Source organism: Passer domesticus, chromosome 1 (assembly GCF_036417665.1).
Source record: "Passer domesticus isolate bPasDom1 chromosome 1, bPasDom1.hap1, whole genome shotgun sequence".
NCBI lineage: Eukaryota > Metazoa > Chordata > Aves > Passeriformes > Passeridae > Passer > Passer domesticus.
This window is the reverse complement of record NC_087474.1, coordinates 43,326,580-43,342,011: the sequence shown is the minus strand read 5'-3', so window position 1 is coordinate 43,342,011 and position 15,432 is coordinate 43,326,580. Positions and strand designations below refer to the sequence as shown.

The window sequence follows — 15,432 nt, the reverse complement described above, 5'->3', positions numbered from 1 at the left end:
CAAAGAATGTCTCAAGTTCAAAGTACAGCGCCAGTAGGACTCACCCACCTGCTAATGAAAGTGCTAACAAAAAGGAACAGAGGATAAAGCACTATTTCCTGGCTCTCCTGCTTATAATCTGACAACAAGGGAAGCTGGGCAACCTTTAAAAGTTTACATGGTGTAAGTAAGTTGTTCCATGGGTGCTCTTCAAGTATAGTATCCTCTTGTTAGTGGCAATCCTTCCTTCCTGCCTGAATACTTTGTCAGACAAGATTAATTTAGACCAATCTTGAATTAAAACAAATGGTGACCCGCACTTATTTCTCATTTCCTTGTTTTCTCCAGAGCTAACCCACCTGTAATATACCTCCCGCAGATACCATGAATTAAAAGAAGCAGTACGCTTCACTTTTTTCTTCATAAAACAAACAAACAAACAAAAATTCCCCCCCACAAACTGTCCTTTTGAAAAACAAAGGCAATACTAAATTCACAAGGGCACTGTGAAGCTCAGTTCATTCATGTCTGCCCAGCACACGATAAGCTGGAATACACTGTCAGTGTTAACTGTCTACAGAGTAGGTAGAAAATATTGAAGGTATTTACCAAAAAACAAGTATGTAGAATTTTGAAAAGTCTTTTTACCAAATAAACAAGTCTGTACTGTCTGTCTTCAACCCAAACTGCAAGTCATTGTGGTTTATACCGGAAATGTGTCTGTTGGGTGCAAAAGAGTCTAGGTCTGCTTTCTCAGCAGCAGATTATTTACTCTCTGACTATTTTCAGTTCAGCATTTAGATTTATCCTGTCTATTTTTTCTGCTTGGAAGCAAAACAAGCACATAATTTAGGTGAAATTTCTCTTTTTGTTTTTTCTTCTCAAAAGACAATATATTTTAAAGAACAGAATTTTTGTAAAACATTTGAAAATATCTGAACAATAGTAAAACAATATTTTGCCTAAAAAACAGATACAAATTAAACTATAATACTACAATGTTATTTGCAAACCAAGTATTTGGACATTCAGACGGCCTTAAATCCTTTGCATTGGAAATTTAGGAAGAATTAAATATTAAAATATTACTGAAATCTGCACTCACTCCCATTTTCTTCAAAAAGAAAAGAACAAACTTGTGTCAGATGTAGCTACACGATTGTTCTTTTCTGTAAGCTGTCATTTCTAAGGTAGTAAGGAAGTCTGCAGACACAGAGAGCCTGAATGCTGACTTTAATGGTGACAGCTGGCCTGATGACAGCACAGAGCTGGGACTACTCCCCTGTGTTGTGGTGAAGCAGGTGGAGAGAGAGCATGGAGTGGTTTAGATTTACTAGATTGAATGCTGACTGTGCAAACAGACGAAAATGATCTTGTGTTGTTCTACTGAACACGTGGCCTAGGAACAGAGGTCTTCACTTTCCACAGAGGTTGACTACTCTCCCTGAATGGGAGAAAAAGAACATTCTAAAGCCAATCCCAAAGAGTCCCCTCTTTGAGAAGTACTGTTTACTCACAGATCTGTCACACTTTGATCCAGAGAGTCTCTTTCAATCTGACTTTCATTGTGGAGAGAGTCTGATTCCTGCACTTGGCACAGCTCCTCATCAGTGATTATATCAAAAGCTGCATCATCTGGTGGTTTAGAATCTTCATTTGCAACTGTGCCAAAAAAACCATGAGAAGAAACATGAACACTATTAGCTGGTTGTCTGGAAAACAAACAACCAAAACCCTTAAGAGGGAAGTCTGGGCCATTCCTCTTCATTTGCAGAAGCATTAGATAACTATTAGAACTAATGGAAAACCTTGTCTGACTGACACTCATTTAATACATTAATGTTTCTCTCAATATCAATTAAATTCAAAGACAGGGTCAGTCCCACCCTGAAAACACTCCATGACCTCCTGCAAGTCATTGGAGCAGGAGGTGGCCGTGTGGTTTCTTGGAGACTGTCGAAGAACCGTACTTATTTCTCCACAGCATGCAAACAATAAACTAACCAAAAGCCCTCTCAGATGGTGACACAGGTGATTCCAATGAAGCTGGTGATCCTTCCTGGTTGGCACTGGATCCAGAGTCATCTGTACTGTCCACAATGACTCTAGGCTTATTAAAGCAAGCTCTGCAGCAACGCTCCTTTTTTCCACCAGGCTTTGTCACCATGTAGTTGTTGCAGCAGTAGTAGCAGAAAATGCGGCCACACATTCTAGAAATGATTCAAAACCAAAGGTGTTAGAAAAGTACCACACACAGCCGGAACATATCTCTGTGACAGAGGCTGGGGCTCTCTCATAATGGTCTTGTTTTCTGCAAAAGCATGAAAGCTACACCCACTGGCAGAACTCTTAACAGACCACACTCCTTTCTGACGTGAAGCAAGTCTTCTTGACAAGCACAGGACAGAAATTCACATTCACACTTTGCTACCTTAATAAACAGGTAAAACAGAAAAAACTAAAAATACAAAAAAAAAATATTAAACAATCAAATGTCCACAAATATACAATGCAAATAAATAATATTTATATTAAGCATGTAAGAAGAAACTGAACTTAATACTACACAGGTCAAATCTCACAGACAGGTAGAACAAAACTTGATTTGATTTAAGGACTTTAAAAATACATGACCCCTCTTCCTTTCAGAAAGGAAAAAATCCAATATTGGACACATATATGTACATTCATTCCTCCTGCCCTCTCCACTCTGAAGACTCGCAGTATTAAACTTGTCAACTACTTTTTAATGAGGATGCTGAGATTTTCATGAATTAAAGCACCCATCAGGGATAACTGCTACTTAGGAAATTTTAATGGTTTTGTTTTTCTTAATAATTTAAATCCTAACTGGGTGAAGACACAGGCAGCTTTCAGAGATCTTAGCAGAAATGAGTAATTTGGAAGCTGTTAGCCAAAATGACTTCATGATTCACTAATCCCTATAGAATGTTGTTTACATTCACGTGAAATGGAAACAGTTTCAGTGCTTCCTTCTTTCTTTACATGAGAAATCAGGTCATGAGGCTAAGGAACACTAAAGAGCCAAACCAAACATATCACTAGGACCCTGAAATGTATCCATTTAAATACTTTTTAATAAATCTAGATTGGATAACTAACTGTAGGGGAAATAATTTAATATCCGCTTAAAAAAAAAAAAGATTATGCTGCAATAGTTAATTATCTCTGAACACACCTAGTGTAAGTCAACAAATTTATAATTGCACAGTATGTTGAAACTTTTTCTGGAATAATTCCACCACAGCAGCAAAGCCATCTTAGTGAATATTTTGTAGAGAAAGAACAGAGCAGTGCACAGTCCTTCAAAAACACATACTAGACAGGGTGTGATTATCCTTGCTTCCAGAAATGAGAAACTAACAGACTCCCCAAGTCAGAGATGCATCCAGATCTTTGTCTTAATACATGTCAAGGAATCTTTCCAATATCTTATGCCCTTGTAAGCTCATGTGTCCTTTCAGCCTCTACAATGTCATGTATCAACAATTTTGATCACTGCACTGTGAACATCCAGAAATATTTTCATCACATAGACAACCATACTGAGTTTTACTTTTGAACAGTGCAATAACTTCAACAACTGACCTGCAGTGGTGTCGGCGCACCATCCATGAGAACTCTCTCTGGCAGTCCAGACAGTGATTGACTTCTGTGTCCCCCTGCCACCTCTGCTCTGCACTAAGCTTCTGCTGGAACTCCAGAGCATCAGACTTTTGCCACAAAGCATCCTTATCTCTGCAGTGACACAGTTAAAAGAAAGAAAAACACATGGAAGTTGTCACAGTGTTGGTTTATTGCTAACTAACCTCAACTGGAATGCTGGTGAAAGCTTCACAGTAAAAATTCCTTTGCTCCTAAAATTCTGAGGAGCTTTCAAAGATAGATCAAAAAACCTACTGAAGCTTCTGCAAAGACAGGGAGAAGAACACATGCCATGCAGAGAAATACATATTTTTTAAAACAAAAAGACAGCAAATTAAGGAGATATTATTGAGTTACATTTTTTGACTGTATTATGGAAATGCAAAATTTCAATTGCTAATGAATTTACTTGTATCTTCAATTTGGGAATGTAAACCTGGATCTCTGAACATCCTAAGCAAGGATTTTAATTTCTGCGTGCCATTTATTTTGATGCCAACCTGATAAGTTCTATCAAACGTTCTTCAAGGAACTGCTTTGTTCTTGTCAGGTCATCCAGCTCAGCAAATAACTTCTGGTCACTGCTATCTTTGTCTGCTGCCACCTTGCTGAGCTTCTCAGTGTAATCCAGGATCTTCTCTTTTGCTTCATCAGCTTCTTTTTGGATCCTGATCAAATACAAAGGCAATTATGAATAATTTTTAGCTTTTGTAAATTCAAGTCTTCCCTGTGAAAGGGCTCTTCCACCCTGATAAACAGGCAGTTTCAGTGAAATTTTCTCAGTGTGCATATTTTTTAGAGCTAGACAGAATCTCCCCAGTTTTCTGCATCACTGAAAATGCACATAGATCCATTATCTAGTGAACACAGCCAGCAACCAGCAATTTCTTGGCTGCCCCACTTATAGGAAAGCTTATGATGGCTACCAACTAGAAATAATACATATGATATCAGCACAAATGTATAAAAATACATAGGCTTTGGTTAACCTATTAGACTCTGTGTGAGCCCACGCCTCATGAAGATCTGTTTCTGACTGACAGATTACCCACACCACACAGGCCCATGTTACAGACTTTGAAAACACATCCTGAGTTTAGATTATTAAAGCTGATAAGACACCTGACAAAGACAGGCAGGATGTGGTCCCATTCAGATAATTCTAACTGATTCCCTGAAACTTCACGAAGAGGAAAGAAAAAAGAAACTGTCAAGATCCCCAATATTATTTTAATTTTGTGCTTAACCTATAAAATAAAAGAGGTTATAAAAATGTCTTTCATTAATTTATATCAGCTAAATTAACAATACATTATTGTTAATGGATTCATGCATGTGTGCTCATAATTTCCATGTTTCTCATGTGAAGTGTCAATCTGATATTCCCTGCCAGTGCCCACGAGCTCTTTGTTCTATATAAACCCTGTGACATATGGTACTTCATAAACCATGGTGATTTTCAATATGTTTTGATTATTGTCCCCTTCCTTGGCCTACAAATTAATAGCTTCTGTAAAAAATCCAAACTCTCACCTTTCCAAGAGTTCTCTAAGAGAAGTCACTTCCTCTTCCTTCTGCAGCCGAGCAGATTCTGATTCTGACAGCTGCTCTCTTGCTTCATCCAGTTTTCTACACAAACTCGTGTTTGCAGCCTAGTAAAATGAATTACTGTATTTCCTTATATATAAAAACAAGATTTTACCATGCATTGGACAATCACCAAGACAGCTAACAATGTTTTAAAAGAATCAGCTACAGCCAAATGACCAATTAAGATATTATTGTATAAGCAGGCAGTAATTAGTTGTGTACTAGTGACTGATTACTTCTGTCACACTGAATAAGGGATACACGCTAAATGTTAAGCCTGTGATTCTTGTTAGTCCATGTCAGTTGAAGTTTTGCCTCCTTATCAAGAAAAATCTCTCAAAAATAATGGCAAAAGAATACACCCTGAAAGCTTTTTCACCACCTAAAAGCTTCAAAAGAGAAAAATTAAATAGAAGGAAAATGTTGTTTATTAAAGTCCATATGGAATATGAAGGACAATTGAAAACAACCCAACTTCTTTCACAGCTAGATTCTCCAGAGAAGTCTACCAAACTTGGAGTCCTCAGGGCACATAGCTAATAGCATCTAAAGGTATGTATTTCTCCTAGCAGGCAAGGCCACTTCCAGTAATGTTAACTTTCTTCCTTCTGGATTCCTTACAACTCAGTGTGACCCTTCTAGCTCAACCGTTTGATAAACTTACTGCAAAAAAATTATGGGTTTTTTTCTGGCTGGGCTATTTCTCAGCCACATTAATTCTCTAATTCTGTGCCCTTTGCAGCCTGCAAATAGATGGATCTACACATGTGGCTGTATGGGAGTGCAGGGCCTAAGAAAAAGACATCTTATACCGTACCCCCGTTTAAGAAAACACACAGCCAGGTCTTACATAAAACCTGACCAGCTTTCAAGGCAGGACAAATCCTAAATTACATCATGCTTTTCAAAATCTCTGTTTCAGTGGCTGTCAGCTGCCCAGTATTTTGTCTGCAGCACCTGTATTTATACAGGGGCATTCTCAGACTCACAGCCAGTCATCAGAAATGCTGCTCGCCTTCCCAGCTGTAACACTAATGCCTGCTGACACAAACACCTCTGGTTTTAATTCAGATCAAGCACCTACTTGTAACTCCGTAATCGCTTCCTCTGCTGCATGCTGTTGTCGCTTCTGCTCCTCAAGTTGCTCTCTTACTTTCCCACACTCCTCACTGACAGCCTGGCAGAGAGATTGAGCCAGTAGTTAATAATCCTCCAGCAGCCACCCCTTCACCTACAAAATTCCCAGCTGTGAATTATGAGTGCTCTTGCTGCCATGCAGGGGATAAATGCAGCGCTGCTGGCTCATGAAAGACAGCCAAAAGACACTCTCAGAATCAAGCAAACTCACTTTATGGTGGCACATTGGCTGTGTTTTGCTGTTACTTTGCATTGGCTGTTGCAATTCTCAACAAAAAGGTCAAACACATGCAGTGGCATAAGCCTCTGATCAACCACAAATCTTAGACATTTTATCAGAATGGCAAAGCAAACACGGTGAAATCTTCAGCCTTTAGGTGTGCTGTTTCATATACACAGGGCTGACTCATGCTTTTTTTGAAGCAACACTTTGATCTTCCCAGCTGCTACCTTGAGCAGCTGAAAGCAAGAACACATGAGGGAATTAAATGCAAAAGCACCTGGTCTCAGTCTAAGTTTCCTTTCATCAAAATCAGTTCTTAGAAGAAGCAGTGTTATAGGTGCGAGGAACAGGTCTTGAAATGTTCCTACCAAAAAAGGAAACAACCACAGCTGTGACCAGAGGGACAGCAGATGCCACCTTCACCTCCAATGTAAGGACCTTTTACTTTAGATAGGTCTAGGTCATGAACACAGAGATATTTTCACATTCCCAGGCTAAGGCAGGTTGCATGTTAGTCTAAGAGCCTGACCCACACAAACCTTAGGATTTCATGCAGTAATTGCTGTAGCAGATGGTAAAGCAGCTCCCTCAGCTATAATAATTACATTAATTTACCTTGAATTTTGTCTGATAATTTAGAATCTCTGTGCTCATTTGAAATTTTATTGCAGACAGCTCTTCTTGGCTGGTCTCTTGGAAACTCTGTGCCTGTTTCTTTATTGTCTCCAGCTGCAATTGCAGACTTGGGACAGTTGCAGCACACATTTGAGCCTCCTCTAATTTCTCTTGCAGGCACTTGTTCTCCTCTCTGAGATTAAAGACATCAAGTTTCAGCTTCTCCTGTTGCTCTGCTGCCTGTTCTTCCAGTTCTTTGAACCTTTCTGTGGCCTGGGCCAACTGCTCTTCTGTGTCCACCTTTTCAGAGGTCAAGGCACAAATCTGAATACCAAGTTCAGCCATATCAGTGTTGGTCCTGTGGAGGAGATCTTTATTTTCTTCGTTTTCCACTCTAGCATTTTCCAAATACCGTTTAACCTTAGACAGCTCTTCCCTTAGGTTCATCAAATTATTTTCCAGCTCAGCTTTTTCATGGGCTGTTCTCTCATGCTCCTTTTTCAGCTTTTCTTCCCTTTCTTTACATTGCACCAGTTCTTGCACATGATTTCTGTTGAGAGACTCATTCTGCTCTTTCAGCTGCTGGACAAGCGTCTTCTGCTCACTCAAGACAGTCTCAGTGACTTCCAGCTCACCTCTCATCCTCTCTCTCTCATCAGTGGCCTGCTGAAGCTTGACTCGCAGATCAAGGACTTCTGCCTGCAGTCTGGACACTTCACCTCTGTTGACCTCCAGCTGCTCTTCACTCATGGTCAGTCTGAAGGCCAGCTCTTTTGCCTCCTTCTCCAGGGACGCTGCCTGCTGTAGTTGCTGTTTTTCCACTGATTCCTTTTCTGATGTGAGAGATTCTATAAGTTTTGTCTGATGAAGGCATGTCTTTTCTACACTGAGCTTTTCTATCTCAAGAGTCTCTGCTTTCTTCCTGTGTCTTTCAGCTTCTGCTCTTAGCTGCTGACATTGGCTCTCCATGCCCTGCAGTTCTGCTTCCTTCTGTGTGAGCTGTGACTGGAGACACTCTTTGCTTTCCTTCAAGGTGTCCAAGCTTTTTTCCATCTGTAAATTATGCTGTTTGGCACTCTTCAGCTGTGCTTCAAGTGAGGCATAAGACTCCTTGGAGGTCTCTTCTCTTTGCTTTAGTTCTTCATATTCTGAGTGCAGAGCCTGCAGCCTCTCCTCTACAATTTGGCTTTGCCTCCTGGCATTCTGCAAGTCTTCATCCAGCTGTTTGTTCTCACTCCGGAGCTTCTTCTCTTTTTCATCAACTGACACCAGGGCATCATCTATCTCACTCTGAAGTTGTTTCTCAGAGGCTCTCAACCTAGCTACATCAGCTTCTAGGGAAGCTTTAGAAACTTCCAGATTTTTCAGCTTCTCTTCCATTTTCTTCTTAGACTGCTGCAAATTCTCATTCTCTGCTTTCAGTTTCCTGCTCTCCTCTTCCAATTCACTCACTGCAGAGTTTTGCTGCTCCATCTGCTCCTCCAGCTCCTTGATTTTCTGCCTGAGATGCTCCTTCTCAGACATGAGTTTCTGGTTTTGCTCCTGAAGGCTACACACAGTCTGACTCACCTTTGTTAAGCGACCCTCCTGTAGTTCAAGTTGCTCTGCTCGTGACTGGGCTTCCTGCTTCAGTGCTCCTTCTCTCCTACCATACTCCTCCTCAAGTTTCTCTTTTTCCTTCCTGGATTCCTCAAGACTTTTTTCCAGTGAACCCACTTGAGCCAGCGACCCCATTACCTGGGTCTGCAGCTCAGCCATCTCCTTTCCTTTCAGAGTCAGGGCCTCCTGAAGTGCATCCTTTTCCTTTGCCATGGTCTCCAGGCTCCCAGACAGCTTTTCACTCTCTTCTTTGGAGTTAGCAGTGAGGCTACTGTATCTGGATTCCAGTTCCTTCTGTGCCTGTTCTTTCAGCAGCAGCTCCTCCCTTGCTGCCTTCAGCTGAGATGCATGTTCAGCATTGAGTCTTTGCATATCTGCCTTTTCCTTTTCCATCTCCTGAAGCTTCTCTAACAGTGCCCGTATTTGTAGGGCAGAATCATACTGGGCTGTGGCTTGCTGTCCCTTTTCGTCCAAGGCAGCATCAACTTTTGCAAGGAGGTTGAGGTTCTTCTGTTCTGTGGAACTCAGCTTGGCTTTGAGCTCATCAATGCACATATCCTTCACAGCAATCAAAGCCCTAGAGGTCTCCAGCTCCTGATTCGAAACCTGCAATTTTGAGGCACAATCTTCCTTGCTGGTCAACAGCTGCTCCACCTTTGTTGAGTGTTCCTTCTGCTGCTCTGCTGCACTCAGTTCCAGTGACTGTAGGCACTTCTGCAGGTCATGGACAGTGCTCTGAGTGGAGTGTGAGACCTCACACTGCTTCTGTAACTCTGTGATCATCTTTGTCAGCCGGGAGTTCTCCTCACTGTAGTTATTGCTCTTCTCCTTTTCTACCAGTACTTGTTCTTTTTGAAGGCTGACAGCTGCCTGGAGCTCCTGGTTTTCAATTTCTAGCTGGTGAATACGATCTTGAAGTTCTCTCTGCCTCAGCTCAGCCTGGTCAAGTTCTAAACGCATCTCTTCATAGCCCTCAAGGTGTTCAACATTTAGTGAGTTATTTACATCAGGGCTGGAAGGAAACTCTTGTGCCTAAATGAAAAGAAGGGGAAAATCAGAAAGTTTAAGCAGAATTAAGCATTCATTTAAATGTGTATTCAAATGAGAGCAAATTCAGGTTCTTAATGTACAGTGACATTGTGTTGCCTTCATAGCACTACAAGATATCAGTTTGTAGGAAATGAGGCTTGTTTTCCCAAAAGATAAATGAAAACATGCCTGTCTGCAGGTAGTCTTAGGAACATATTTTTTTCTATTACAAGATTTGCATGTTAAGTTGAAGCAGCTGACAGACAATTCCCTTTACTTTTAATTAAAAATGCTTTTTGCAGTTTAGATTATAAGACTCATAACCATCATAAAAGTTCTCTGAAACTATGTCAACCAAGTTATAAATATATAAACATTTATTTACAATTTGCTTACCTGCAAATAATTGCTCACTAAACTGCTCATGCTGGAACTGCGACTTGGGGGCTTCCATAAATATGCTGAAGATCCAAGTGAGGACAGAGTCCTCCTGTTTATCACACAGAGAAACAACATCTAAGGTAAGTGTAAGGACATATATACGTCTTTCTACTTGCACATGTAAGATTTATCTAGTGGTAACTACCACATAAAAAAGGACATAACTGCACCTGCAGTCTCGGCCAGCAACCACTTAAGTTGATGAAAAATAAGATAGGGATAAGCCAAGGCATCTATAAAAGGTGATGGGGCCAGTAGTTGTCACTTCTCTCATCCACAAAAACCAACGCAGCCTTGCTCTAAGGAATTGTATCGCTGTATGGTGGCGGCTCAACCAGAGGATGGCAGCAAAGGGTCCATTCATACAAAAGGCTCTGGACCAGACCTGGTAGCTTTTGTTATCTTTTGTAGGTGGTGTAGCATTTGTAGGTGGGATCACGTGGCTGCAAGTGAAGCACACTGCTTGGCAGTGCAGCCACTACATGTCTCAGCTCTTGAAACAGAGGAAGCTAAGAAGGTTTCTTCTTGTGTGTGCATGGATGAGGAATAGCTTGGGATTTGGGCCTAAACTGCAGCTACTGGAAGTGCCCTATTTACAAAGCACATTCTCTGATCCCTGGTGCTCAGTATACTGAAGGAGAAACAGGTCAATGTGATCATGGATTAATTACATGGAAAAAGCATATACCTACTCAAACATAAGTGTTCCTACCCACAAAAGCAGAAGCTTTTACAGATACTTTAGCAAGCAGGTGTTTTATGTACTTGTTAATACAAAATCACAATGTGGTTCCATCTTACCTGGCAAATGTTGGCCAAGCAGCATCTAAATCATAGCCTCGTGATGCCAAGTCAAACTGAACATCAGTGAGCTCATAGAGTTGACCCACAATGTCAGAACTCATTTTGGAATTCAGAAATGGACTTCTTGCATAGTACCAGTCACTTGAAAACAAACAAAAGAGAAGTAATACTCATTCATAGGCAAAAGGGAAGCAGCAGTTTCTCTTACACAAAACCCCCTACATCATTATGCACTCCACCACAGAAAAACTATGATACAGTATTTTAAACACAAATGAAAACAATCAGACCCACCAAACAATATTCCATCTCTTCAATGTCAAAGAAATGAAACAAATTTAATTAATTCCACATAAATATCTTTAAAGGAATCCCTGCACAAAATATTTTTTCCTCTAGTGCTTGGGCAAATCACTGACAATACAAAATATTTGCAATACACTGGATAATCACACAGTTACTAAAGCATATATTTAATACATTAAAAATGAGGAACAAAAAGCAGCATCCATACATTGTGAAAACAGGTGGCTTTTTCTTAAAGCCCTAGCAGTGTCCCTCCAACCAAATACAAAATATCTTCGGAATTTCCTGGCCAAGGGCAAGTTTGGTCCTTTGTGTGACCATCCACAGATATATGTAAATGCTTTCTGGGGTTTTGCGCAACACGTCCAAATTAATCCTCTCTCATGATGAATAGCCTATCAAACTCAGGATCTTCAATACTCACAAATATATCACCTTTGAAACTGACGTACAGAAGCATCAGCGCAACCCACTCCACTTATATTAAGCTGTAATAACTTTCAGTCTTTACAAGCCCAAGATAGGTACGAACCAGTGACCCAGGCCAAAAGGTCTATGATCCTTCATATCCTATTACCAGCTCTCTAAGCCAAACAATTGGAAGCATTTCAATTTCTTTCAATAAGTATGAGGTGATGTTGCTTGATCACATGAAGCAAACACCATTAGCTAAAAAAGCACTTTGCTATTCACCTGGTGACTTTGGTGTTCATAAAACATTGCTGCAAGGTGTCTGCCAACCTTTGGTGAACCAGGGAATAACGAAGAAATGCTCTTCCTTTTCCAAGAGAGGTTCGTAGCTTGAGGGGAGAAACCACAAGAAAAGAAAGTTAAGTATAATTTGTGATCATATAGAGACATGGCCAGAACAGCCTACAAAGCAACACAAAAATACTCACAATAAGCCACTGTAAAGGAAAAAGTTATAAAGGAAGCCAGTGAGAACTTTTCCTAAGTGTCGTTGTGTGGAATCTTTTCAGAATGATGAATTTGTTTCTACAGCTGGCTGTTGTTCACTTTATAAACATATAAAAGGCACCACAGGACCAATGAATCATCTAATATATTGAGTACCTGAGCATAGACTAAGCTAAAGACAATTCAAAATATAGGGCAAATCTCAATATGCCCAGCCAAGACAGAAGTGACAGCTTAAGTTACTGAAGATGTGTATGGCCACAGCTGGAAGAGCTTTAGGAAAGATTAAGTAATAGAACAAAGATGTACACATATACAAATATACATGCCCATGGACACAGTAACCACACAAAATGCAAAAAGCCTTTCTTAATACTTAGCCATTAAGTTGATTAAAATATAATTCATTCTTCAGACCAAGAACAGCTGCATGGCCAAAATTAATGGATCTTTTTATGAAGACAGCTGTTAAATCAACATAAGGGGGATCACAAAGCTCAGTACTGAATTTTTATAGCTATTGACTTGAAAAATCAATATTTTGTTTTTACATCTGAACCATTTTCTGTCCTGCAAAATAGTGAAACACCGAATAGCGGTGTTTCTTCTTTCCACCGAAGTCAGTGATCAATTTAGAAATGGAAAAGGAGTGTGATGAAAGAATTTCTCACCTAACTGTTCATCTACACAAAGCAAACACATTTATGTGTTTAAAATAGAAGCCAAGACAAATAATAGAGAGACTGAGGCACAAGTTAGTAGGTTACTGTAAACTTTGTTTGAAAGGTTAATGTGAAAGAAGGCTCAAAGGCCACACAAGCTTTCTTTCCCAGCCATTAGTATTCCACTGTGCTGAAGTGAGAGCAATACCCTCAGCTTCCCTGTTTTTGCTGTTACTGGGCTTTTACTCTGAAGTAACACAGGCTCTTCATTTAGTTCAGTAACCCACTACATACAAAAATGTTCCTTATAAATGGAACCTGAATGAAATGTGAAGCAACGAAAGCAACACTTTTTACTGATTTTTGGTTTGAATTCTACAGGACACAAAGTGCAAAATACCAGAGTCCCTAAGCACTAAGTATCCCAGAAACAGCAAATTTAATTTACTACTTGGTTTTCACCCTCATTCACCCGGCAGATATCTGAACATTTCTTCAGGGAGATACTATCCCTACCCTGTGCATAGAGGCTTACAAGTGATTTTTCCTAACTAGTCATATTTAGTGAATATCTTAAGAACTGTCAAAAAAAAACCCCCCAAACCCTGGAAGCCACAGAATTAATCCTATCCTTACAAACATTAGAAGCACTGCAAGCAGACCAGAAGAGGCATGTATGCTGTTGAATGTTTGACTGTTCTTTAAGTTAACTAGTATTACTCTTTCTTTTTGGTTCATTTCCAGGTTTGAAAGTCAAACTAGTATTGTTCAGTAAGCAAATAAAGGACATTTGGAAACCTTCATGTTCTATCCAGCCAGGTTCAAAAATTTGCAGCTGATTTCTACCTGTAATGAAGGGGAATAACAAACATACATTTTTGCCATGTGTCATTTAATTTCTGGGCCCAAATCTGCCAGCTCAGTTACCCAAAACAGATGACTGTTTCCTTTTTTAGGAGTGTGTATTTCTAAACCACAATTTTATAAAGATTAAAGAAGCCTTCCACAAGCGAATTTCTATGGCTGCACATAAATTGAAGTAGGAAATATCCTGCTTCCAAACTATAATTTCTGACACTGTGCTAACAATTTAACAGCCAGAAATACTGAAGAAGGAAAAAGTGGAGCAGTCTTTACATGTGGCAATATGCAGGTGATACCAAAGGCAACAGACTGCTGAACACTACAGCACAGCCACCTTTGCAGAGAAATCTGCAATCACCCCACCACTGCCTCTTCTACCCACTAGGAAAATCTTCTTCAAACAATTCTAAAGACTCAGACAGGATCAACACAGAAAGCTTCTCACAGCTTTTATTTCACCCACGCATTGAGCTGAAGACATAACGTGGTTTTTACAAGATTAAGCTTTTATTACTCATCTAAATCTAACAGGAACAAGGCTTTTTGTGCTGTTCCTGACAGCTTACTCCAGGGAATAATGACAATCATCCCTAATAATTTCATCATGCTATTTCACACAGAGGAACAGAGTTCAGACAGAAGATGAAATTGTTACTCTCAGTCAGTCCTCAACTCTATGGACCAGTTTAAAAAATCTTAACAAAAGTCAAATATGGTGAACCTTTCATCTTACACTTGGAGTCAGATCCTGCTGTAAGCTTTGCTGAAGATGGCATGCACTACCCTTGACTTAATTTTTCATTTATTTTTAGAGAAAATAGCATTAAGTTTATGAAAACGCAGGGCACAACCAGAGACAAACAGGTCCACTCACTTGTGTAAGTGGTCTGTGAAACAGGAATCAGGATTTTGAATCCTACATAATTTAGTGCCCAGGTAAAAACAGTCATCTTGTATTTTTATACTTCACATGAAAATTAGAATAAAAAAATCCCCATTTTTTTTTATTATATGTTAAAAGCAGTGTATTTTTTTGGTTTGTTGTTACTGCTCTCTGAACAAACATGGCTAAACATAAACCACATATTCTGATGCTTAACTGACATACTTACTTCTGTAATAGACTTGACAAAGCGGATTCCATCATTAGCTCCTTTGATTTTTGCCAGACAGTCACAGAAATAATCCCAGTAGTCTTTTCTGTTCCCCAGCAATGTGCTTTTTTCTTTCTGGTCAAACTTAAACCAGGAAAACAAAATACAATAAGCAAAATTTAAATAGAAATATATATAGCTACTTGGAATCCTCTCCCTGCAGCATGTGCTTTCATCACTCCTCTTAGCTCTAGCCAATGCATTCACAAAGCAAAGAGACAGTGACCTGTACTGATGCAATCCAGCAGTTACAAAAGCTACTTAACTGACAGTATGAGATAATAATGTTCTGGGTCTCTTTAAAATACAGACATCCATTCAAAACTCCTGACACCAAGACTGGCAGCAGATTCAGCAGCTGTTCAAGAGCAAGGCACTAACAACCAGTTGCTGAGAGACCTGCAATTAAGTGTGGCAGTAGCACACATGTATGTACCAAAAAACC

General features: G+C 39.8%; 1 protein-coding gene across 6 annotated transcripts in view; it reads right to left on the bottom strand.

Annotated features, from left to right (window-relative positions):
- Window positions 1-15,432, bottom strand: part of FYCO1 (FYVE and coiled-coil domain autophagy adaptor 1) — a 44,613-nt gene that overhangs the window by 17,458 nt on the left and 11,723 nt on the right. For 4 of the 6 annotated variants that reach the window (XM_064416558.1, XM_064416577.1, XM_064416587.1 and 1 more), the window contains exons 4-14: window positions 14,946-15,071; window positions 12,083-12,189; window positions 11,081-11,224; window positions 10,235-10,328; window positions 7,211-9,841; window positions 6,320-6,412; window positions 5,179-5,297; window positions 4,146-4,313; window positions 3,589-3,738; window positions 1,984-2,189; window positions 1,497-1,641 (exon numbers count right to left, since the gene is read on the bottom strand). In XM_064416558.1, coding sequence (XP_064272628.1) covers window positions 1,497-1,641; window positions 1,984-2,189; window positions 3,589-3,738; window positions 4,146-4,313; window positions 5,179-5,297; window positions 6,320-6,412; window positions 7,211-9,841; window positions 10,235-10,328; window positions 11,081-11,224; window positions 12,083-12,189; window positions 14,946-15,071 — 3,983 coding nt within the window. The remainder of the gene's footprint in view (window positions 1-1,496; window positions 1,642-1,983; window positions 2,190-3,588; window positions 3,739-4,145; window positions 4,314-5,178; window positions 5,298-6,319; window positions 6,413-7,210; window positions 9,842-10,234; window positions 10,329-11,080; window positions 11,225-12,082; window positions 12,190-14,945; window positions 15,072-15,432) is intronic. The other 2 variants (XM_064416597.1, XM_064416604.1) reach the window with 2 other exon arrangements.